This window comes from Chaetomium strumarium, assembly GCF_033439665.1.
Source record: "Chaetomium strumarium strain CBS 333.67 chromosome Unknown B0T15scaffold_6, whole genome shotgun sequence".
Lineage (NCBI taxonomy): Eukaryota > Fungi > Ascomycota > Sordariomycetes > Sordariales > Chaetomiaceae > Chaetomium > Chaetomium strumarium.
This window is the reverse complement of record NW_026944434.1, coordinates 3,101,943-3,126,665: the sequence shown is the minus strand read 5'-3', so window position 1 is coordinate 3,126,665 and position 24,723 is coordinate 3,101,943. Positions and strand designations below refer to the sequence as shown.

The 24,723-nt window shown below is 53.5% G+C and overlaps 6 protein-coding genes and 1 non-coding gene across 7 annotated transcripts; 3 read left to right on the top strand and 4 right to left on the bottom strand.

Moving 5' to 3' along the window:
* Positions 1 to 3,439: 3,439 nt before the first annotated feature.
* Positions 3,440 to 3,516, bottom strand: B0T15DRAFT_t184. Its single transcript has one exon. It is a non-coding gene; the product is annotated as a tRNA-Tyr (tRNA).
* Positions 3,517 to 5,644: 2,128 nt separating this feature from the next.
* Positions 5,645 to 9,853, top strand: B0T15DRAFT_487092 (pectate lyase superfamily protein-domain-containing protein; the record flags this gene model as incomplete). The annotated part of the gene is made up of 12 exons (XM_062866409.1): positions 5,645 to 5,743; positions 5,863 to 5,942; positions 6,093 to 6,450; positions 6,500 to 7,303; positions 7,349 to 7,915; positions 8,021 to 8,638; positions 8,693 to 8,808; positions 8,917 to 8,973; positions 9,102 to 9,106; positions 9,140 to 9,141; positions 9,230 to 9,654; positions 9,754 to 9,853. The coding sequence occupies 12 exons, from the start codon at positions 5,645 to 5,647 to the stop codon at positions 9,851 to 9,853; spliced, it is 3,231 nt and encodes a 1,076-aa protein (XP_062719546.1).
* Positions 9,854 to 10,048: 195 nt separating this feature from the next.
* On the bottom strand, positions 10,049 to 12,130 carry B0T15DRAFT_561060 (cytochrome P450; the record flags this gene model as incomplete). The annotated part of the gene is made up of 7 exons (XM_062870551.1): positions 10,049 to 10,255; positions 10,439 to 11,038; positions 11,114 to 11,158; positions 11,228 to 11,395; positions 11,438 to 11,585; positions 11,667 to 11,797; positions 11,867 to 12,130. 7 exons carry the CDS (start codon positions 12,128 to 12,130, stop codon positions 10,049 to 10,051), a joined length of 1,563 nt encoding a protein of 520 aa, XP_062719545.1.
* A 6,309-nt stretch (positions 12,131 to 18,439) lies between these two features.
* B0T15DRAFT_569234 (uncharacterized protein) lies at positions 18,440 to 19,289 on the top strand (the record flags this gene model as incomplete). The annotated part of the gene is made up of 2 exons (XM_062870800.1): positions 18,440 to 18,820; positions 18,852 to 19,289. 2 exons carry the CDS (start codon positions 18,440 to 18,442, stop codon positions 19,287 to 19,289), a joined length of 819 nt encoding a protein of 272 aa, XP_062719544.1.
* Positions 19,290 to 19,459: 170 nt separating this feature from the next.
* Positions 19,460 to 21,242, bottom strand: B0T15DRAFT_283482 (uncharacterized protein). Its single transcript, XM_062863611.1, has 3 exons — positions 20,910 to 21,242; positions 20,494 to 20,844; positions 19,460 to 20,424 (listed from the first exon to the last, which is right to left on the bottom strand). The coding sequence occupies exons 1-3, from the start codon at positions 21,135 to 21,137 to the stop codon at positions 19,687 to 19,689; spliced, it is 1,317 nt and encodes a 438-aa protein (XP_062719543.1). The 5' UTR covers positions 21,138 to 21,242; the 3' UTR covers positions 19,460 to 19,686.
* Positions 21,243 to 22,362: 1,120 nt separating this feature from the next.
* B0T15DRAFT_496293 (uncharacterized protein) lies at positions 22,363 to 23,121 on the bottom strand (the record flags this gene model as incomplete). The annotated part of the gene is made up of 1 exon (XM_062867168.1): positions 22,363 to 23,121. The coding sequence occupies one exon, from the start codon at positions 23,119 to 23,121 to the stop codon at positions 22,363 to 22,365; it is 759 nt and encodes a 252-aa protein (XP_062719542.1).
* A 387-nt stretch (positions 23,122 to 23,508) lies between these two features.
* B0T15DRAFT_541163 (uncharacterized protein) lies at positions 23,509 to 24,630 on the top strand. The gene has a single exon (XM_062869839.1). It carries the CDS (start codon positions 23,719 to 23,721, stop codon positions 24,574 to 24,576), a length of 858 nt encoding a protein of 285 aa, XP_062719541.1. The 5' UTR covers positions 23,509 to 23,718; the 3' UTR covers positions 24,577 to 24,630.
* Positions 24,631 to 24,723: the final 93 nt, after the last annotated feature.

The window sequence follows — 24,723 nt, the reverse complement described above, 5'->3', positions numbered from 1 at the left end:
CTAGATATTAGTTAGAAGGGAGGTAGCTACCTATAACCTTGAGAATAGAGGCCGTATCCGACCAACTAGATAGGAAGCGCAGACGACGGATCGCAGCAGGGAAGATCGCCCTAGAAGGCGGCCCCTATAGATCCACCGTAGGAGACGGACAATGCCAAGCAGAGCATTACGGACTTAGGAAGAGGCGGCAGTCACTAGAAGGAATAGCGAGAGTTGGCAAGACCAGGCCAGAAACAACGCCACTTGCGACGACGCCCTCGTATAGCTTAGAGAGACATAGACGATATCGAAATCGCTATTATCTCAATCGACAAGACCGGAGAATTCGAATTCCAGGATTAGGTTACCTAGAGGGAAGCAGCTAGTATTACGGCCGGAGACAAGTTCTTATATTACCGGAGTACCGAGAAGAATATAGAAGTAGGTAAGATCCTAGCAGAATACTAGGGACATCTAGCGTTCGAAGCGAAGCATCTTAAAGGGCTACTAGACTATAGACCTTAGGATTACAAAATCAAACTCAAGGTAGGAGCCTAGTTGAAATTCTTTAAGGTATATTATACTAACGAAAAGCAAGATACTAAGTTAAGGAGATATTTTAAGGAGAATCTTAAGATAGGGTATATTAGACTATCGACATTACTAGCGGGCTACTTAGTCCTATTCGTTCTAAAGAAGGATAGGAAGCTTCGGATATATATAGACTACCGATAGCTAAACAAAGAGATAGTAAAGAACCGGTACCCCTTGCTACTTATCTTGCGGCTTCGAGACTAGTTAGCAGGCGCCTGTTACTTTACTTGCCTCGACCTTCCAATAGTATATACCTATATTTGCATTAAGGAAGGGGATAAGTGGAAGATAGTGTTTCGTACTCCTTACGGCCATTATAAGTACCTTATAATGCCCTTTGGATTAACGAACGTACTAGCAACCTTCTAGGCGGTCGTTGACTATATAATCCGCCTATTCCTCGACCGATTCGCAGTCTATTATCTAGATAATATCCTTATCTTCTCTAAAATACTCGAGGAATATAAAAAGCATATAAAGGCAGTGCTAGATATACTCTATAAGTATAAGTTATTAGTTAATAAGGACAAGAGCGAATTCTATATTATAAAAACAATGTTTCTTGGATATAAAATCTCGCCTAGTAGAATTAGGATAGAGCTAGCAAAGATTAAAGCAATCAAGAAGTAGCTATAATTAATAACGATAATAGAAGTACAAGAATTTATCGGATTCGCCAACTTCTACCGAATGTTTGTTAAGAACTTTAGCGACCTTATACAACTATTATACGAACTTACGAAGAAAGACATCGAGTTCCGGTAGGAAGCTGAGTATAAACAAGTATTTCAGAAGATCCACAATATAATTATCGCCGACCTAGTACTCTAGTTGCTAGACCTATAGAAGCCATTTAAGGTTGAAACCGATATATCGGACTATATAATCGGGGGACAACTTAGTTAGCGTAACGAATATAGGAAGTTACATCCAGTTATATTCTTTTCGAAAAAGCTCGAAGGACTATAGCTCAACTACCCTATCTACAATAAGGAATTGCTAGCCATTATCGAAGCTTTTCAAGAATAAAGGCCATACCTCAGTAGTATAACCTATAAAGTTCAGGTCTATATAGACTATAAGAACTTGCGGTACTTTACTACTACCAAGGTATTAAATGGACAATAGACTCAATAGGCGGAATTCCTTTTGGAGTTCAACTTTAAAATCAATTATAAGAAAGGCTCGGAAAACGCACGAGCAGATGCATTAAGCAGAAGGCCAGATCACTTTAGGAATAGCCAACCAGAAGCCTTGCTACTATTACTTCAATAATAGCCAGACGGTTCCCTATAGTATACTCCCCAACCGATAGAAGATCTCGATAACGATATGCTTCTATAATAGGATAAAGATCCCAGTATACAACCTCTACAACCGTTTGAAGAATATTATATAGTCTTTAGGGAAGAACAGCTAGGAAAAGACTTCTAGAACCAGAAGTAGAATAATACAGACGAAAAGGCAGGCATCTCTTGGAGAGATAGAGCATTATAGTATAATGGCAAGGCCTATATCGCACTATAGGATCAAACAGAACTGATCAAGACAATCCATAAGTCGAAGCTCGGAGGATATATAGGAATCGCTAAAACAGTCGCCAAGGTTCGGTAATACTACGACTTCCCAGGACTTAACACTAGAGTCAAGAATATTATATAAGAATATAACCTCTGCAATCGAAGCAAGTCGGTATAATACAAACTATATAGGCTTTTAGAGCCATTGCCAGTTGCAGAACAACTATAGAGTTCGGTGACGATAGATTTTATTACCAAACTACCGCTTTCTAAGGACTCGACTATAGGAACAAAGTATAATAGCATCCTTACTATAGTTGACCGACTTACTAAATAGAGCTACTTCTTCCTATATAAAGAATCATAGTCAGTAGAGCAACTTATAGATATAATCTATCGGTATATTATAGCAGTTTATAGATGGCCAGAAGAATAGATTATAGATCGAGACACCAAGTTCGTATCAAAGTTTTAGCAAGCGCTTATAAAATGTTTGGGTATAAAGAGCAAGCTTTCAATAGTATACTACCCGTAGACAGATAGCCAGATAGAAAGGCTCAACTAGATCGTCGAACAATATCTTAGAATGTTTGTCAACTTCCAGTAAGACAACTAGGTCGATCTATTGCTAGTGGCATAGCTTATATACAATATAATACTAACAGAGACAACCAAGGTTACTCTATTCTTCGCGAACTTTGGTTATAAAGCGGATTTACGCCAGGGACTAGATATTATAGTACCTAGGGCAAAAGTCAAGGTAGAAAAGATATATATACTATATACAATACTACAAGAAGAACTCGAGTTCGTTAGACTTAGGATAAAGGAGTATTATAACAAGTATTGGCTCGAGGGATCTCGCCTTAAGAGAGGAGATATAATCTACCTTATTTCCTGAAATTTGAAAATAAAACAGCTAAGCCAGAAACTCGACTTTAGGAAGATTAGACTGTTCAAAATCGACGCAAAAATTTCGATATCCAACTATCGACTTTTGTTACTATTAACGATAAAGTTATATACTAACGTCTTCTATATCTCGCTTCTCGAACTAGCACCTAAGAATATATAGGTTATAAAAGACATTGAAGCTAAGGATAAAGAAGAAGAATAGGACATTAAGGAGATCTTAGATTCGCAAATAGCCAACGGAAGGCTAGAGTACTTGATTAAATGGCTCGACTTCGGACTAGAAGACAACTTATAGGAACCGGCAGAACACCTTAACTATATAGAAAAACTAAGATAATTCTACCGGCAGAACCCAGACTGACTAGAAGGAAGGCGCAAAAATCTCCATATAAGTCGCCTTACCCTATAGTAAAGCCATTCATATAGAGACAAGGCATAGGTAGGATTCGAACCTATAATCCCCTAGAGCATATACTCAGGTGTAATAACCAAGCTATACCACTAAGCCATTTCATTTGTTGGAAAACAGGCAGCAAGAACCAGATTAAGAACCCCAAGCAGGAAAGAGCAGCTGCAGGCAGCAATACTATAGACAACACTCGTACAGCAGGCACGACTAAGACCTAGCCACCATCGGCTACAAACCCCCACTACCTTGAGAAACCGGAGGGCTCCCGCCACCAGAACCCTGTAGAGCCAGGAACAAGGGACCTCCCCCAACAATACTCCAGTCTATAGGAACGTCCGACAACCAGTTAGGATCCAAGTGATCTAATGAAGCAGGACCCAGAGCAAGGAAATCCGACAAAGAAGATAAAGCGGCAGTACCTAAAGACGCTACTGCCGTGCCATCCGAAAGCAGAGCGGCTAGGGAAGCCTGCTCCAACTCCTCCTTCTCCTCCTCGTCCAACAAACAAGACTCTCAACGGAAGGCCGTACGAGCCCTCTCCTCCAACGCCTGCAACTGTTGCTCCAAACGAAGCAATTTGCTAATCGTAGCCCGACACTCGGCATTAAGACGCTCTTTTTCCTTAATAAAAGGACACACTATAGAAGTCAGCAAGTATAGGAGCAAGAAAAGCAGCAGACTTACAATCTACACTATAGATATCGCAATTGGAACGACCTGCCTTGACATAAGAAAGGCAACGTTCGTAACGCTTATAAGCAATACACTCTAGTTTCTTCTCGTGGCAATAAGTATAAGAAGGCATAATAATATCGGTCCACATAAGGAAGCGCACCTGATCGCGACGACGGTCAGAACTCGTTCGTTTCTTTTTCTCTATATAGTCAGGTATAATAACGACGATATAGAAGGGAAGAACCTACTAGGGCAAGATATAAGGAGGATAGCCAGGACTATTGGTTATTTCAGGAACTTAGTCGTTGGGGCGTCGACCCTAGAGGAGGGGCATCGTGTTACGAATTAACCAACGGCAGGCTACAGGGCAGACGGCCGTATATAGGGACGCGGGGGCGTCCCGAGCCAATCATTTGGACAACTAGGCGGACCAGTCAGAGACAGGCAAAGGTGTTAAGGTGCCAATGTCGCTGAGCACTCTGCAAGATATAAGCGATCAGAGTAATTAGGGGCATATTACGATAAGCACCTGGGTGCTCATCCGAATCGAAGCACTAAGCACCCAAGAAGATAGCTAGTATATAGTCACTCGTTCCAGAGGACTCTAGGAGTTCTCCAGTGAGCAATACAAGCAGTAAGGTAGCCCTATATTACTGTGAAGACATTGCGACTTGCATTGTTGTGAACCTTTTGGCTTTACCGAGACCTATAGTCCGACCAGCAGATACCTTCGATCGGCGAACCCTTTCAGAGGCAGGACTGCCTGTGGTTTCGTCACAAAGACGGATAGAGAGGTCTAGTGCTAGAGAAACCTAGACCTAGTTAAATACTAGATCCACGCCTATATTATACCTTCTATAATAGGGCCTAACAACTTCGGCGATACTCTTTATATAATTATAAGGTGCAAAATTGGGCTCTACTGGACTTAGATAACAATAGCCCCTCAAAACGCGTTTATAGTATATATCTTACATATATATTATATTTGTTCTATCAACCTCGAGTTTTCCTGCTCACCATCTAATTATAGCCTATATATAGCCTATATTACATTTACTATTTCATGCTCATTTCCTCTAGTTACATTTGCTCAACTAACATGTTCGTCTAGACTTGGGAATAAGCAGGGGCTAATAATATCCTGCATATAAGGACTTTTTGTCCTCCCGCTAAAGCTAGCTCTGACCACTAAGCACACATTATCCAGGGAAATGTCAACAGGGGACGAAACTTTGGCACCATACTATAGTAGGCCCCTAGAGCATCATAGTCACACTCCGGCACGTCTGCGACCTCGGCCTCGATGCTGCAAAGCCAACAACATAGGCATCTACATAGGGGAGAGAACTGAGGGGAGGGACGCGAACCCCAGGTCCCCAAGCCCTCAGTCCATCGGGCCTAGGCACGGCTTCTAACCGAGAGAGTTATATACTACCCACGAGCGGCTATATTCATATGGTGATGCTTGTTGCGCAACGCAACGGCAACCGGGAGGAAAGGACTCTGTTCCTCGCTGTGCCTTGTTCTTACGCTCTTTATTGCTATCACTATGGCTCTTTTACGTTTCGTTCTCTTCCTAACGGCGTTCTTCGCCCTGGACCTGCGTCGCTATACTACACTCGCTCAGTACCAGCAGGACTATGCCTTCGTCAAGTCCATGGGCAAGTACTTCTGGTAAGTTCCCAGACTCTCTCAGGGGCGGCTGCTAGAGCGTTTCCACTGACCACTAGGGCTCGAAGGCAGCCAACTATGACCGATCAACCATAGGAGGTGATAGACATTGGCCCGGACTACCTGGTGGTTCTCGTATACAACTGCGCCTACATGAGGGACATCTGCAAGAACATGTACTAGTTCATAGAAACCTCCAGGGGTCGGAGACTGCACCCCCGTAGCCCCGAGCTCCCCGCTAGCACCTTTGCCTTCGACTTCAGCGGCAGGGGGGCCCGGGGCCGGGGGAAGGCCCGTAGTCTCGCGAGCTGCCCAGGCTCCTAGAGTAACACACACAAGTGCCCCGAGCCTGACCAGCGGCTTCCCATACGTCATGACAAGGAATGGTACTTCCGCGAGCTGGAGGACAGCAGCACCGTGACCAACCTCATCAAGCACCACCGCGGCAGTAATGGCCTGGTCGACAAGTACTCCAATATTCGCTACACCTGCGACGAGTTCCCTCCCGCTTCCTGGGTCGAAGGTGGTGATAGGGAGGACCACGACCAGCCGGCCAACACCCGCTGCGCTGCCATGCGCTGCAACGCCGGAGCCAAGGCGGAGCAGGACTGTAAGTGCTGCTTCTCTCGTCGTTTCCCAACACGACTTACATACTCTCCGAACGCGGCTGAACTGACCTTTCATGTTCCTAGGGCAAGCCACAGCGCACAACAGACTTTGAAGCGACCTGAAGAGGGTCATCACCACCAAGCTGAAGGTCAAGGGCTTCTCTAACAAGGACTCGGTGGCCTTCTTCAAGTTCTACCTGGACAACCGGCAGGACGGCGTGGCGGCCCGCGTGTGGACGTACGTCGCCGTCGGCAACGCCGATACCGTCGACAAGTCGAGCCCCGTCAACCAGGGCTTTAGCAAGCGGGACGTCAAGGGGTGGAACTCGACGGCCGACCCGCAGGGCCGCACGCTGTGGGACCTCAGCTTCGAGGAGCTCTGTGCCCTCATGGACGCCGGTCACGGCCACGAGCACCAGATCTCGGCCAACACGTCCCACGTTGACTGGGCCATGGCGTCCCAGACACCCGTCGAGCTGCAGAACATGGACCCCCACTTCCGCTGGGACGACGAGGACGAGGAGTATGAGGACTTCTCCAACGTGACGCGCGTCAAGCGCTACACCGAGCCCGCCCCGGCGAAGAAGGCCGCCGTCGTCCCGAAGCCCAAGCCGGCCCCTGTTCCCCGGAGCATCCCCGCGCACGTCGTCACGCCGCTGCTCAAGCGAGCCAGCTCCTCGGACATTGAGAAGGCGCGCAGCATCGTCGCCCAGGCCAAGACCGAGGCGGCTAAGCGCAACGGCGCGCGCTTTGCTCGGCCCCTCCGCAACGTGTACGGCCTTGCCCTGGGCGCCAGGAACACCAAGACACTGGCAGCCGGTAACTCTTCCCTTAACGCCGGCGTCACGCCGCTGCTGCAGATTACTCCCGAGATCGCCAAGGCGGCGGCGCTCGTGGCCGAGGCCAACGGCGTCGCGAAGTACGGAAACGTCACCAAGCGCGCCGCAGCCGCCACGGGCACGTACTAGATGTAGAACCTGGCCCGGAAGGGCACGGTTCCGTGGGGTGACGACGCGTCGTACGTGGTGTTCCGCAACGTGCTCGACTACGGCGCGGTGGGCGACGGCGTGACGGACGATACCGAGGCCATCAACCACGCTATGACGGACGGCAAGCGCTGCGGCGAGAAGTGCAACGGCTCCACCACCAAGAACGCCATCGTGTACTTCCCGCCAGGCCACTACCTCATCTCCAGCACGGTGCCCATGCCCTTCGGCACGCAGGTCATCGGCGACGCCAACGACCGCCCCACGCTGGTGGCCTCGGCCGACTTTGTCGGCTTGGGCGTCCTGTCCACGGACGAGTACACTGGCGGTCAGGGGGGCGCCGAGGAGTACTACATCAACACGACCAACTTCTACCGCCAGATCCGCAACATCGTCATCGACATCACGGGCGCCGGCGCCAATATCTCGTGCCTGCACTACCAGGTCGCGCAGGCCACCAGCATGCAGAACGTGGAGTTGATCGCCTCGACTGACGCCGCCACCAACCAGATCGGCATGTACGCCGAGAATGGCTCCGGCGGCCAGATCTCGGACGTGACCTTTACGGGCGGTGCTATCGGTCTCTATGGCGGATCTCAACAATTCACAGCTCAACGTCTTACCTTTAACGGCTGTGGTATCGGCGTGCACGTCATCTAGGACTGGGGCTGGGTGTGGAAGAGCGTGACCATGGCGAACGTCGGCATCGGCTTCAAGTTGATCTCGGACGACGGCTCCGGCAACATCGGCTCCATCAGCGTGCTGGACTCGTCCTTCACCAGCGTGGCCACCGCCGCGCTGCAGATCGCCCCGCCAAACGAGGTCCCCGGCACGGGGAGCACCAGCGTGATTCTCGAGAACGTCAAGCTGTCCGGCGTCGCGGCTGCCGTCCAGGACACGGCCGGCGAGGTCTGGCTGGACGGGTCCGCGGGTGGTACCATCACCGAGTGGACGCTCGGCCCGACGTACGAGGGCACCACCACCGCGGGCGGCAAGGTCGGCGACTACCGCCGGCACTCGACCCTGCTCGATGCCGATGGCGCGTACTTTGAGCGTGCCAAGCCGCAGTACGAGGACAAGGGTGTCTGGGACTTTGTGCACATCAAGGACATGGGCGTCACCGGTGATGGGTCTACCGACGATACCTCCGCGTTCCAGGCTGCGCTATATGCCAGCCAGGGCAAGATCCTCTTTATCTATGCCGGCTCGTACATCCTCACCTCCACCATCGTGATCCCCCCGGGCACCATAATCGTGGGCGAGACGTGGTCGCAGCTGGTGGCTTCGGGCGCCTACTTCGAGGACGCAAGCAACCCCCAGGTGCTGATATAGGTCGGCACGGTCGGCAGCGTCGGCGACGTGGAGATCCAAGACATTCTGTTCACGACCCGCGGCGCCACGGCCGGCCTGATCCTGATTGAGTGGAACATCCAGGCGGCCTCGCAGGGGTCGGCTGGCATATAGGACTGCCACGCCCGTATCGGAGGCGCCACCGGCTCCCGGCTCACGCCAACCGAGTGCCCGCCCTCGACCTCGGGCACGAACGCCGGCTGCAGCGCTGCTTCGCTGATGATGCGCCTTACATCGCTGGCGTCCGGCTACTTCGAGAACGTGTGGCTTTAGGGCGCCGACCACATGATCGATGATCCTCTTCTTGATGACTCGACCAATGATATAGAGCAGTGTTCCATCTACATCGCGCGTGGTTTCTTGATTGAGAGCACGCGTGCTACTTGGTAAGTTCAGGTTGCTCTGCTTCTTATTAGTACTTACTACTAGTAGTAGCTTAAAGAGGATGGATCGCTTTTGCTAATAATACGGGACTCAAGGCTGTACGCCACGGCATCCGAGCACGCCGTGTTCTACTAGTACAACTTCCACGGCGCTGCCAACATCTTCGCCGGCATGCTGCAGACGGAGTCGCCGTACTTCCAGCCTACGCCGCCGCCTCCCACGCCTTTCGAGGCCGTGGTCGGCGACTTCCCCGGCGACCCAGATTACACGTGCGCGGTAGGCGACGAGTTCAACGGGTGCGACGAGTCGTGGTCGACCATCATCACGGGATCCCAAAACATCTTTATCGCGGCGGCGGGTATCTACACGTGGTTCTCGACGTACGCACAGACGTGCATCGACGGTCAGGAGTGCCAGAAGGTCCTGATGAAGCTGGAGAACAACTTCGCCAGCGTGCGCACCGAGAACCTGATTACCATCGGCGCAAAGTACATGGCCGTCATGGACGGCGAAGGGATCCTGGCCGCCGATAACATGAACGGCGAGCAGCACCCCTTCTAGTCGCAGGTCACGCTGCTAGACGTCGGCAGCAACGGCACCACCAACTTCAACGAGCTGGTCTAGATCGACCCCAAGATCTAGGACATAGACGAGCCCAGCTTTACATGCCTCCCGTCCTGCCTGATTCAGCTGCCGCCTTACACGGGCACTACCAGCACCATCAACTACCCGCTGATGACGGTCAGCGACGGCACGTAGACCAGCACCGCGACCGGGCGCCCCTGACCATCTCCGAGTGGGTGCTGGAGGTGGTGACCATCACGGCGGACGGCAGCGCCGGCGGCGCCAAGAAGGGCAAGCGGGCCGCGCAGGGGTTCGCCGAGTTCACGCCCGTGGCGGCGTCGACGCCGCGGTGGCCGTCCATCAGCTACCTAGGCAACGACGGGCAGGCGACTACGGCGACGACAAGTGCACGGGGGCGGGCGACGACGACTCCGACCCGGGCGACGACGACGAGAACCTGGACGACCTGGCCGTGACGTGCCCGGCCGGCGGCCCCACCATCGTGAGCAGCACCACCACTACCACCACCACCACGTCCGCGTCAGCGATCCCGTCGCCCGTGGAGACGGGCGACCCGGCGGAGAACGTGGTCGACGGCTACGACAGCGGCGAAACCACCGAGAACGCCCGCATGCAGAGCGCTGCCGCCAGCTTCTGCAACAGCATCGCCCGCGACGACTTCGGCCCGGGCTACTTCCACGTCAGAACCCTCTCGACAACCACCATAGCCTCCCTAACGTCCTAACGAAGAGTCGACGACCGGGACGTAGAAAAGCGGACCTCGAGACTCGAGTCACCGGGGTCTTCCCCATAGACCACAGCAGCACCTAGTGCGGACCCGTACTTGGCCTCGATGGCCGGCCAGAACACATCGTCCTCCCACTGCTCGAAATCGGTAAATATATCGCCCTCCGCCACGTCCGTCAGCCTCATCTCGCAGATGCGCGAGCCGCCCCAGGCTTCCATAGTGCTGTCGACGAGTTTGGGAATCCGGTGGAAGGTCTGGTTCCAATCGTGGTATCCACAGCCGAAGACGGCGAAGGGGACGTTGTGCAGTTCGTCGGCCTTGCAGCGCTGCAGCCAGCCGCAGAACGCGGCCGCATTGTCCAGCGGCTGTCCCTCGTAGAACGCCGTAATAACAACCACAGGCCGGTCGGTGGGCAGCTTCTCGGTGGCTATGTCCAGTGGCTCGATCACAGTAGCGGCGAAGCCATGCAACGCCGCATCCATGGCGAGACGGTGGGCGAGGCTCTCGCAGGTGCCCATATTGGATCCATAGAAGATGCTTATAGGCTTTGCATCTACCTGAGCCCAGGACTTGGCCGCCGCAGGGGATAGCTGGCGGGATGTCGGCTTGGCATAAATCGGCATCGTCATCGGCTGCAGCGTCGAGGCAAGGCCCCCGTTCAAACGGTGCTCCAGCTCGGTGGCCGTCTATCCGTGCCGCAGACTAACCCACATATAGAAGTCCTTGGGCTTGATGGTAAGCGTCTGCTTGATCTACAGCTCGTAGCCGGCGTCGTGCAGCGCAAAGTCAAAGTTCTGCAGCAGCATGGCCATGACAAGCACCACCTCCTGCCACGCAAACGGCCGCCCGATGCACGCCCGCATACCGCTGCCAAACGGCTTCCAGCAGTCGGGGTACTCTCTAGTCAGGCGCTCAAAGTTCTCATCCAGCATGCGCTCCGGCACAAACGCCTGCGCCGTCTCGCCGTACACGGCCGGGTCTAGGTGCGACTAGGCGAACAGGAGTATACAGGTCTGGTCTTTGGGAATCACGTACTGGCCGCCGATGATCTCGTCTTCCCTGGCCTGCTTCCCGATCAGCGGGATCGTCGGGCAGAGCCGCAGGGTCTCGCGTAGGATGGCTTCGATGTACAGCAGCTTCTTGAGGTGCTGCGGCCAAATAGCGCCCGTGCCTACCACCCTGTCCACCTCATCCTACGCCTTGCAGTACGCTTCCAGGTGCTTGAGCAGCTAGTAGAAGGCAAAGCTCAGCAGGCCTAACGTGGTCTCGTAGCCCGCGATAAGGAAGGTGATCAGGTTGTCGATAATAGACGCATCGCTCAGCTTCTGGCCCGTCTTCGGATCCACACCGTCGAGCATAGCCGACAGCAGATCTCTGCAGTTGGACGGGTGCTTTCGCCAAGAGTCGAGCACACCCTAAGCTATCTAACGCATCAGCTCGATGTCGTCCCAGTATTAGACGTTCGCCTGGCGGTAGAAGAGCGCAGCCAGACTCGGCCGCAGCGACCGCGAGCCCGACTCGGTCAGGAAGCGGCCTATAGCCGAGATGAACGGGTGTAGCTCGTCGTGGTAGTACGAGTTGAAGCGGAAGCCCATGGTGCATAGCGCAAGCGTGTCGAGCGTCAGCCGCGTGAAGTCGTCCGTGACCATAATAGGCGCGTCCGGGCCGTGCCTCGCCCACTTGAGCGCCAGCTGCGACGCGATCTCGTGCATCTCGTCGAACATGCCCTAGATCGACGCCGGGCCAAAGGCCGGCATCAAGATCCGGTGCGCAATGCCCCAGTTGGGCTCGGGTCCGCGTGCTGTGAACAGCCCGTCGTCGACGCCGTTCCGAACCTGGGCCAGCCCGCCCATGACGGGCTTCCGGAACCGCTTCTCGTCGCAGAGTTCATGGATCAACCGCTGCGAGCTCTGTTTCCCGTAGCCGACTCAGTCCTATCACACAGAGAAGAGCTACGATGGACAACTCACCACAACGACTATTTCGCCCGAAGGAAGGGGCGATAGATTTCTCCTGATGGAAGTCAGCTAACGTATCTTATAAGCGAGCGAGACATATAAGCGAGCGAGACACTAAGTTCTTGGCACGATGCGTCCTTCTTCAACCACCCCCAACAGCGCGTTTTTCCTATAACCAAGAATGTCTTCCGCTTCAAAGGAAGCTAGGGTAATCTTGGCCCTTCAAGCTCTTCAAAATGACACGAAACTGAGCCTCCGAGCCGCGGCCAAGCTCTATAACGTACTAGTTTCAACCCTCGGCCACCGACGTACCGGCCGAGCTATACGACACGATCTTCCAGCTAACTCGCGGAAGCTTACCGATCTAGAAGAGAAGGCTCTTATTCAGTATATAATTGAGTTATCCGAGCGAGCTTTTCTACCAAGACTCCGTGGTATAGAAGATATGGCCAACCAACTGCTATATATACGCGACGCGCCCTCTGTCGGCAAGCTCTGGGCCTATAACTTCGTCAAACGCCAGCCAGCCCTCCGTATACGTTGGTCGTATCGATACGACTACCAGAGGGCTAAGTACAAGGATCTAGAGGTCATTGGCGAGTGGTTTGCACTTGTACGGAATACCAAGGCCAAGTATAGTATTATAGATGACAATATCTATAACTTCGACGAGACTGGGTTTATAATGGGCATTATCTTTATGGGCATGGTGGTTACAACCTCTGATGGCTATAGTAAGGTAAAGCTGGCCCAGCCTGGCAACCGCGAGTGGGCAACGGTGATCTAGGGAGTCAATGCTCTTAGCTGGGCCATCCCTCCGTTTATCATCTTGGCCGCATAGTACTATCTCGCTAACTGGTATACCGAGTACAACCTCCTAGCCAACTGGCGTATTGCAACTACCGACAACGGCTGGACAACTAATGCCGTAGGCCTGGATTGGATCAAGCACTTCGACTACTATACAGCGCCCTAGGCAAAGGGCAAGTACCGGCTGTTGATCCTCGACGGCCACAACAGCTACTACTCGACCGAATTCGAGCTCTATTGCCAGCAGAACAATATTATCACGCTTTGTATACCTCCGCATTCCTCGCACCTCCTCCAGCTACTCGATATTAGCTGCTTTGGGCCACTAAAGCAGGCGTACGGTCGCTAGGTTAAGGACTTGATACGCGTATATATTAACTACGTAAGCAAGCTCGAGTTCCTCTGTAGCTTCCGCAAGGCCTTCTTCCCCTCGATAACGGGGAAGAATATCCAAGGTGGCTTTGCAGGTGCTGGCCTTATACCGTACGATTAAGAGAAGGTACTATCTAAGCTGGATATAAAGCTCCGTATACTAACGCCCCTGAACTTGCAGGCTAGTATATTATAACCTTAGGTATTCTAGACGCTATATAACCCTCGAGAAGCCAACTCGCAGTCAACGCTCATCAAGACTTATATTGCCAACCATCAAAATAGCTCCCTAACTTCGATATTGGCTGCTATGGACTAGCTTACCAAGGGTACGATAGCTATAATGTACCAGGTGGCCCTCCTTCAGGCAGAGGTGTCTTTGCTCCGCAAGGCTAACGAGGCGCTAAGCAAGCGCCGGAGAGCCAAAAGAACACGCGTATAGCTTAGAGGATCGCTTGCAGTACAAGATGCAAAGGATCAACTGGACCAGAAGGCCGTGGTTGGGGAGGTGGTGCAAGAAAAGGAGCAGGATAGTGGTGGTGCAGGGGGGGCTTATACGAAGGTTCGGTGCTGTGGTGTGTGCGGCAAGCCTGGCCATAATGCCTGTACGTGCCAGGAGGTTGCAGAAGGGTCTGATTCAGCTGTCTCTGATGTAATTGTAGTTGGTTCCTAGTGTTGTTGTGTTGCAATTGAGGATAGTTGTTATAGAGTGGTGGAGAGTGTCTCGCTCGCTTATATGTCTCGCTCGCTTATAAGATACGTTATGCCCTTGTACATAAGGAAGAGACATGGGTCAGCGCACCGTACTCCTCCGCCCAGCCCTGCCACGACCGCAGCGGCATCCCCAGGTCGACGTGAAGCGCATTTCCCACCAGCGGGTAGCCCGTGGGCCCTGGTATTGGCCTTGTCGTAACGGTCATTTTGGCGCTCACAAAAGGATTTACCGTTTGTCGACCCTTGAGGCTTCTGGAATTTCTGCCACCTTTCTCGGGAAGTTCTAGCGTCTCTAGCCGCAGGACAGGCCCTTTATATTCTGCTCAACCCCTTGTCCAGCCACTCCGCTGGGCATTTCAACCTTCCGACTCATGCGCGTCCCAAGTTCCATCTCCACAAATCAAAGGGTTCGGCCAAGCACACGGGGCCATACAAAATACGAGCCGAGGCACTGCAAAACCGGGTTACGGGAACGGCGACGGGTCGTAAAACTTCGCGCGTCGGAATTCGGGATTCCGGACCTCCGCCGTGATTTGCTGGGGGGAGCTGTGGCTGAAAAGATATTTATTCGCTCATCTCTCTGTTTCACCCTCACCCATCGGGCCCAGTGTTCGTCCGCCTGCCGACTGCGACGTCAAGTCACCTCAGTAGATGTTTCTGATCTGCAATGCGTCCTTGGCGATGACGAAGAGGGCTCAGATACGTAGGTATATCATATGCTGTGTTACGTAAGTCGACCACCCCCCATTCCGCCCACTTTGTAAGTCTTGGCGTCTAAACCACCCATCTTCTTCAACACCATCTATTACAGTCTGTTCAACCCACCACAATACAGGAAGCATCTGATTCGGGGCTTTCTGGCCTGCTCTCTTCAATGCCAGACTCTTTAATACGGCCAGCCTTAATTTGAGCCCGGTGGACCTGTTCAATGGAAGCGAACTGCTTGTTCGGATCCGGGACCACCCTCTTTCTTCTCGACGGCCGGGCTGCCTCTAACTGAACCTTCAGAGCCTCGTTTTCCTGTTGCAATTGAGCCAATTGGAAGTCCTTCTCGTCAAATGCCTTCTCAACCTTCCTGAATAAAAGCCGTCGTGTAGAAAGATCTTGCCGCCGGATAGCCAGGTTGGTTAGGTGACCGCGAAGGTCTACTTTCTTGCGTGGTGTCTGGAATTCGACCTCCTGAGCCATAGTTGTGGTCTGGCTAGGTAGCCTAGATGCCGGGGTCTGTGGTAGTAGTAGTGGATTGTCTTTTCCAAGCGCCTGGTTCGAATTTTCCAACAAAAGAGGGCTTATCAGTGGTTTCGCCATACTAAGAGGCCACAACCCGGATGCCTTCCACCCAGCTTTGATATTATGAGCTGTAATTGCCTCCCTGCGAGCCTTGACGAGGCACCGCAATATCAACTGCTTGCCTAATGCCGTAGTTTCTGACCAGCTGGTTAACTGGTTGAGGAGCTTGCGGTAGGTGTGCTTCAGGGGGGAGAATACTGATAAATCCAACGGCTGGAGGACGTGGGAGGTGTGGGCTGGTAAAAAGAGTAGTTGGATATTGTTGCTGAAGCACTCCCATATAAACTCAGTGCTTGTATGGCTATCGTGGCCGTCCAGTATCAACAGACGCTTCTGGGTAGGATCTTGCGGCTGGGTCCGGGGGATGAAGACCCGTTGCAGCCATTCCAACGCAACCACCCTATTTACCCAGCCTTTTTCAGTTGCAGTGAATAGCCAGTCCTTTAGTTCGTCCTTGGCGATAGGAAACCACTGCTGTTGAACACTCTTGCCCTTGAAAATAACAGCTGGTGGGAGTGATACCCCTGTTGCAGAGACGCACTCTAAGAAGGAGGTCCACGCACGCGAACCAGGGACTTTCCGTTGCACTGCGCGTGTATGGGCACTTCCAACTACCAAGCCGTTGATACCCTGACCTTCCATAAGGCCGAATTCATCAAAGTTCCAGCGGTTAGCCGGTAAGATGTCCTTGATGGCTGGGATTTTCAGGAGTGGGAACCAGCTGCGGATAACCGAGTCAGTAGCGCCATTGATACGGGCTGAGTCGATCTTACGGCCTCGCTGGGTACGGAGGACCGGGTTCCTTCGGATAAACCGGTTGATCCAGCTCTTCCCGATAGTCTTTTCGGGTGCTCCTTGGGCCTGTAGAACCCGGCTGGCGAACTCCCGGATCTGCGCATGGGTTGGTGGGACACCTAGAGCGACCTGGGCTAAGACCCATCGCGTAAGATGATCTTCTTGTACTCGGCTAAGTGTCTGTTGCGGTTCGGCCGCAGTTGAATGGGTCTGAGTACCACGAAGGCGGTCGCGAATAGTAATTAGAGCGTGGGATGCCGAACTCACTACAGATGCTTCGCAATGACTGGCGCCCAAGACGGTATTGCTCAACTGCATCTTGTATATCTTGCTCCGAGTAAGCCATCTTGAACTGGCAATCAGTTTGATACAAAAAAAAGGCCGTTTGGCCAGAGATTGAGTGAGTTATGGTAAGTTGAAGTGGTTGGGTTGAAAAAGCGGTGTGGACCTACAAAGTGGGCGGAATGGGGGGTGGGCGGAATGAGGGGTGGTCGACTTATACGAGCACTCATTCCTGACTGGGCCGCTCGGCATTCTGTGTAGTAAGCAGCTGTCCATTCCGCAGATGAACTCTTGGCATCACGGCTTCACCCACCGAGAGATTCGGCCACACACAGCAACGCGTCGAGAGCTTCAATGTCCGACAGACGATGGTCCGTTTGCTCAGGTCTCCTTTTATAAGAGCCCGCGTTAGTGTAAGGTTGTAAAACAGGGCCCCGTCCTAGCTATCACTCTCAGGATACATTACTTGCGAGACTCCTCTGCTCTTGATGATGCTCCCACCAAATACGTCTTAGTACATACCTATGTGATGGTGAGTGCGGGCATAGCCTTACTGAATGCTTTTCGCATTCTTCCCCCGAATCAGCTCAACGAGCTTGTGGTATCAACGTAATCAGTACCTTGAAGTATGTACAATCTTCAAGTATCAAAGCTCCTGGAACTGGGTTTCGCGCTCCGCCAGTCCGTCCACGTCTCAATATGACTAAAGAATTTGTCCATGCAAGAAAGACGCATCTAGAGTAGATGCCCAACGGAAATCAAAGTAGGAGGAACCACCATAACAATCAGGTCAGCTTGGGGCGGACATAACAGAAGGGGTTCTGGAAAATCGCCATCGCTTGGGTTAGACCTGCCGGCCAGAAGGACACCGTGGCGCATAGATTCTGAACAGAGGGACAGACAGACGGTTCCCACTGGGTAAGGTGTTGCAAAAAAGAAGAAGAAGCAATCTTGCCGGCAGCATAGGACGGTTGGAGATTTTCGGGCTTGTCTAATTCATAAGTGTCTTCTTTCACCGGATAAAAATTCCGGGAGTCGAGGAACCTACTGGCCACGAGAACGCTGCCGAAGACGTTTGTATTCAATATAGCTTGAAACTGGGACCACGCACTAATTAAGTGGTGAAAGGATTGAAGAGACCGCGGGACTTGCTTGCGGCCTTGATGATGAGAAAGGAGCATAGTCCAGCTCCCATCTACCATATTGAAGGTTCCGAACTGGGCCATTGGCATCTTTTGGACGAATTCGACATATTCTTTGCACCTGTCTATCAAGCGGAATGTGTTGAGGGGGTGAGGAGATTATAATTGCCGCGATGGCGACGAAAACGCATATCTTCCCTGGAGTGAAGTCAATGAACACGCTCCAACCCCAAAGAACTTCAGGAATCCATGCAATATTCTAGGCTAAAGAGGCACCGAAAACGATGACCGAGTAAGTTCCTCGCATACGCGCTGCTGGATGTTCCCGATGTCATTGATTCCCCATTGGTTGGGTGTCACAGCACAGAGAGCGTGGATTGAGGCATGCGGAAGAGAGTGTGTTGGGTTCCCCCCTATGCAAAGGAGAAAGGGAGAGAAAAATGGCTGGGAGCCATGCGCTATATACAGCGAGGTGTGGATCCGGTGCTCGGAGAGTGCCCGGCTTGCATAATCCCAGCGCTTTGGAGCGCCCTGCCCGGTTCACTCCTTGCGACATTGGGTTATTGGTTACACTAGATAAGGTTACATCAAGCTTCCCTTTCTTCCTTCTTCTTCTCATCCGTCTCCCCCGCAACTCTCCGAGACCACAAACGCCAGATTTACTCTCAACATGGAGTTTGAAGACATCAGCTACTCCCGGGAGACAACAATCGCAGCCGTGGCCGACTTCTACACCTTCCTTACCAAGATGTATCTCGATGAGTCCCAGGTCGCCTACCCGCCGGCCGGGGGCTGGCCCGAGATTGTCAACGCTGACCCCGCCGTGTTGCGGTCCTTTGGAAAGTCGGATGAAGTCTTGGCCTTGCTCGCCCGCCTGCCATACATCCAGTACCCCTCCGGTCTCTGGGATCACGCTGCAGAGCCTACCCCTGGCCATGTCTTCATCAACTGGCCGGACCTCTTATCTATCCGTGACCCTAACGACGAGGACCCTGGTAGAACACTGCGCCTGTACACCGAGGGTGACTTTTACGACATATACCCGCCCCATGTTGTGGGTCTGGGGCGATATTACGACCAAGCGAGCTAGCTACGTCTTCCTACTCGATACCAAGCTTGGGATTATCCACTGGGGAAATTGTTCCACTCGGATTGAGAATGGGGAGTGGACGGTAAACATGATCGATAAGATCGACGTGGAGGAAGAGGCTCAGGAACGGTCTGAAGAGGAGGCAGACTGGCGCAGCTCCGCACCTGCATGGGCGATCCAGGACTTCTTCGAAGTGCTCAAAGACCAGTTCAGGAAACTCCATTGGGTCCCAATCAGCCATTACTCGGTGCGGAACGTGGCAGAGGGCGAGTACCACGGTGAAGACGGTATGATGGCGATGCTTCTGGACATATATCGGCGGCATGGCTGGCCCGACCTGACGGTCTACCGCAAGGAGGACTGTATCGTGAATGTCCTGAAGGCTATGAAGGAAAAATACCCCGGGTCTACCTGTTACCGAGAGGGGTAATCATGAGGTAGCTCATATTTTCCGCGTGGGGGTTGGGGCTTCCCTCCTTAAGATTAGTTCCAGCCAGCCACCTGTGGTTGTGCTTTAGCTTCCACGCATAACACCAAGATATGCATCACCAGTCCATTCATCCCACACTCGCGAGTTCGAAAGCTCAATCCTCCTATGTACGGATACTTCACGTACCTTAGGTTGTACTGTACTCTTGTCCAATAAGGTGGTAATCAATTGACATGCCGACGGAGTCCCACCTAGCTTTAGAGCTATAATCTACCAGTACCCAGAGCGGTTCACTTTGGTCACTCTCGGGCTACAACATTCAGGGATCATCACTCCGATTAATGTCTGAGTAGGCCTCGGCTGATGACCCTCTTTGGCGGTACAGTGCCGTACCCTCTTATACACCAATACATACATAGGTCCCCGCCTGCAATCCACGGCACTCCTGTCCTCCGACCCCCGGGTTCCACTTGATGAAGTCAGCGGTTGAGATTGGACCGTTGAAGAAGGAGATGATATCGCAGGTGTCTCCCGGGTTGACCTTGGTGAACTTCTTGCAGTAGTCCACCATGCCGGGCAGGATAGGCGTGGGCGTGGCGATGCCGTTCCCGGGCTGCGTGGGCGTGCCCCCAATGACACCGATGCAGGCGTACGTGTTTGCCTGCAGGGTCCGGCAGTCGGATCCCACGCCGGCATTCCAGCGGATCACCCATTCCGTCCCCGGCACACCGTTCCAGAAGGCGATGCTGTCACACGAATCGCCGGCGTTGACCTTGTAGAACTTGTTGCAGTTGCCCACCATGCCTGGGTGCGCCGGCGCCGGCGTTGCAATGCCGTTTCCTGGCTGCGTTGGCGTGCCTCCCGGGATAAGGCCGACGCACACGTACGTATCGGCCTGTAGGGTGCGGCACTCCCGTCCGCCCACACCTGTGTTCCACAGGACGAAGTCCTCGGTCGAGATGGGCCCGTTGAAGAAAGCGATGCCGTCGCAGCTATCGCCCGGGTTGACTTTGGTGAACTTGTTACAGTTGCTAACCATCATGCCTGGGTGCGTCGGCGACGGCGTCGCAATGCCGTTGGCGGGGAGCGTCGTGGACGGCGCCGGACTGCCTCCAAGAACGCCGACGCAGGCATACTTTGAGTGGGTGGAGAAGGTCAGCAATCCAAAGGTACCGTTACCTAGCTGTGGATAGAAGACACCTACTGTTGACGCCCAGAGACCGGAGCAGTCGCTTTTGACGGCGGGATTCCACTGGCTGAACTGCCCCGTCGAGATGGAATATAGGGCGGCAATGGTTGCGCAGTTCTGGTCTTTCTCGACGAAATGGAACTTGTTGCAGTTCCCAACCATGCCGGCCTGGATCGGCGCTGGCGTTGTCACACCATTTCCGGGCAAGGTGGTCGTGGTGGGTGGTGGAGTCGTTGTGCTGCTGGTAATCCGGGCAGTGGTTGTGGTTATGGTCGACGTAGACGACGGGACAGGTTCGTAGAACGCCTCAACGCAGTACGAGTGGCCCGCTGGAAGCGTCCCACAGGTCTCGGGGACGGATGGATTCTGGTGTAGTATCAGCACATTGTTTCCAATACTAGTACTTGCCAGACACGACAGCGGGTCCTCACCCATCTCCGAAACTGTTCCAGCGTGATGTTGTTGTCGGGAAGTAGCGTGGAGCAGGCCGTAGGCTCATTTAGATCGGCCCACCAGGTGCACCAGCCGGTAGTGTTGGGGTCAAAGCTGAGGCTGGGTTTTGACCCATCGCGGGCAACGACGCGACCTACTGCTGCACCGAGAGCCACATTGAAGACAGCGGCGCTAACGAGGAGCGAAATTGGGACAGAGGTCAACATGACGTGCTTCACCAAAATGCAGTAGTAGTCTGACGGACGGGTCGAGGGGACAACGACTTTGGACTATCCAAGAACGCCCATAGAGGCAGTTATATGCATCGCGTGGGCCTTCGAGACTGCCTTGCCGGAGCAGGCTGAGGACACCTCATGGCTCATGCCATGTAGCATCTGATTTCTATAGTAGCTTACTGGTAGTATGCTCCGGAGTCTGCTAGCTAACGCAATTGCTGACTTTTTTACTAATGCATTTCGCGTAGAATTCCCCCCCACGTCCAACAGAGCAGTTGGTGACAATACCCGAGAAGCGTAAAAAAAGGGGTCCAATCTCGAGCTCACAGTAAGCTGGCACGCCTGCCCAATTCCAGAAACTGAGCGCGGCATACCATTTCCAACCTAGGTCTGTTTGCGAGTGGCACGGTGAACAGACAGACGGACAGATGGATGAAACGATTGAGGGAGGTACGGGAAGGTCTGGTATGCAGGTTTCTTGCATGGTGGTGCTGCGGACTACGTAGTATTAGGATAAGGGAGCTGAGCAAGAAAACAAATGACTCGAAGTACTCGCACCCGATGCAACCGAATGAGGACCGGCGCGCTGTTTACAACCGGTCCAATATTAGATCATGACTCTCGTCAGGGTCCAGAGCACATCGAGGGCACATGTAGGGAGGGGGAAGAGGTTGATGACTCTGCCTCCGTACCGCTGCAGTTGATGCCCCTTATCTAGTGTAACCGTAGAAGGACCAACAGACTGCCAAGCCTTATAGTGCGCTCTGCAGAGCTCTTGTGCTCGGGACAGTGACGTCCGAACCAAAAACCGCGCAGTTTCTCATCCTTACTCGCTTCAGAGCCGAAAGTCTCATTTCCTCCGGCCGGCGGCAAACGGCACGCTTTTGGATTTTGCTGCGGACTTTTCCTCCCGATGCAGTAGGGGTACCAGGATCAATGTGCCGAGGCATCTGATGCTATTGACGTCTAGAGACAGGTTTGCAAAGAAGGGAACGGACCACGTGTGGACTAGATAGGCAGGCAGCACAGCAGCAGTGAGGGGCTTCGGCCAATGTTTACTTCACTGCTTGCTGACAGTCTGACACCGTACACCCGCGGGCCATCATGAGGTGTGTACCTTTCGGTTGCGCAGTCTATACCTAACGTGTTTACTATTACACACAGATACTACTACTAGTATGGCTGGAACTAAGAGGAGAACCGATTGAACCATCCATCATGCCGCGTTGGCGAGAACAGCCAGTCCAGCGCTCACCAAGGCCATGGCCTCCACGGTTTGGGCACGGCCCAGAAGATTAGCCTTGCTCGTTCCGGGCGTTGTCGAGGTGGTCGCACCGGCTACCGTCCCCGTCGGTGCGGTTGTCTCGGTACCAGTATGGGTCTGACTCTGAGTCTGGGTCTGAGACTGGCTCTGCGTCTGGGAATGTGCCGCAAGGTAGCAGTTGGCATGGGCTCCGGCGATCCTCTGCCACTCGTGGTCGGCCATGTGGTGCCTCCCCCAGGCAACGGGACAGCTGGTAGAGAGAATGGAGATCATGGAGCTCTTGGCCGTCCAGAATGACACGACTTCGGAAGCATAGGACGAGTAGCTTGAGAGAACGTCCGCAGGCGCGGCAGTGGTGAATCCGCACCAAAGCTTTATGTCCGACATAGTGCAGGACCGCTGCTGGTAGCCGACCGCCGTGACTAGACACGCCTTGTTCACCTCGGCAGCGTACGAGTTGATGGCGTCGAGGACGTTGCCCGTCGGCTTCGGGACGTCGAAATACTGCGTGATGTTCTCGGTGACGCACTGCCAAGGGTCTGGCGTGAGCGTTCTGCGCGGCAGGGACACCGTCGTGGTCGGAGTCGCCTGTCTTGCCGCGAGCAGCGGGTTCAGCGTGGTCGCAGGCGGCGAGTCGGCCAGGAACCTCGCAGATATGCCTGCTGCCGCGACGAGGGCAGCCAGTCCCCCAAGACAGATGTGGAAGCGCATGTTGTGCGGATGGCAACAGAGGAGAGTGAAAGGTGCAGGATGGAGATGTTGGAACTGGGAAGATGGAGAGAGGGTGAAGAACTTCGACACGGACTTTGGAGGTTGCCGTGCGGGTAGTTTGAGTGTCCGATGCGCTCTGAGCCTCTGAGGCAGCCGACATCGAGCCAGGGGTCAAAACAATGTTTGATGACACTGTAACAGTGTGTGTGTGTTTGTGTGGAATAATGCCAAGTTACCTGGTACCTAGTCGCACCCCACATAGGCCGCAATTTCTCGGCTCCTTTCCGACCCGCCAGGGGCCGCGGCTCGGCCCCTTGGCATGCAGCCGGAGCGGTTGAGCCGCCTTCTTTCGAGAGCGGGGATTTGCACGGATCTCCCCGCCCGGAGCACAGCCCTAATCTGGTAAGGCAATATGCTTAAACGTAACTTTACCGCCGCCCCATCGTGCCGCTGTCACCTCGCGCATGTACTGTAATAGTGGGGGACACTTGATGTTGGTTAAAGGCGCGGTCCGCATCCGGCGACAAGTGCTTTCTCTCCCCGCCAGCATCACACCTCGCAACAGCGCCCCCTCCCAAAAATATCAATCGGCTCATCATGCCTGACCTTGAAGACATCAGCTACTCCCGTGGCAGGACCATTGCCGCTGTAACCGACTACTACATCTTCCTCACCCGAATGTACCTGAAGGAATCCCACGTGGTCTACCCCCCTGCCGACGGCTGGCCCTCCATCGTCAACGCGGACCCGGCTGAGCTGCGCGATCTGGGCAAGTCGGACGAGGTGCTGGCGCTGATGGCCCACTTGCCCTACATCCGCTACCCTTCTGACATGGTTGGCGCCTCGGAAGACACCCCCGAGGTCACTCCGGGTAGCACTGTCGCCGACTGGTCGGACCTCATCCCGCGTCTCTCTCCTAGCCATGGGCCCCGGCGCGAGTCGGGCGAGGATCTGCGGATCCTAACGGAGGGCAGATTTCACGACATATCGCCCCCACATGTCTTCGGCCTATTTCGTAATCGTGACGAAGCTATGGTGCTCGATACCGAACTCGGTATCGTCCACTGGCAAGACTGTCATGGCAGGATCCAGTTCCGTGGCGGCAGTCGCGGCATCGAAGATGTCGAGTGGGACTTGGACGACGAGGTTCCCGAGGAAGAGGCCGACTGGCGACGCGGCGCAATAGCCTTTGAGATTTCCGACTTCTTCAAGCTGCTCAAGAACCAGTTCATCCACCTCGACTGGATTCCCATCAGTCCTTTCACCGTACGGGACGGTCACGACCGCGACTGGCCCCACGAAGAGGGCATGATGGCCATGCTAGAAGACGTCTATCGGGAACATGGTTGGGCCGACTTGACCGTCTATCGCAAGTCCGACTGCCTGAAGGCTGTGCAGAAGGCTTTGGCGGAGAAATACCCTGAATCGTGCTGTCATCACAATCCGGACGCATGATCCGGCGCTAGCCCATTTTCTCTGGACGTTAGAACGTTCTTTCTTTTTTTTTTTTTTTTTTTTTTTTTTGGTGTTGGTCCTATGCAAGAGTCACCACGTTCGTGACGTTACTCCCGAGACCGCAAATGGAGTACTAGTTCAATGGCT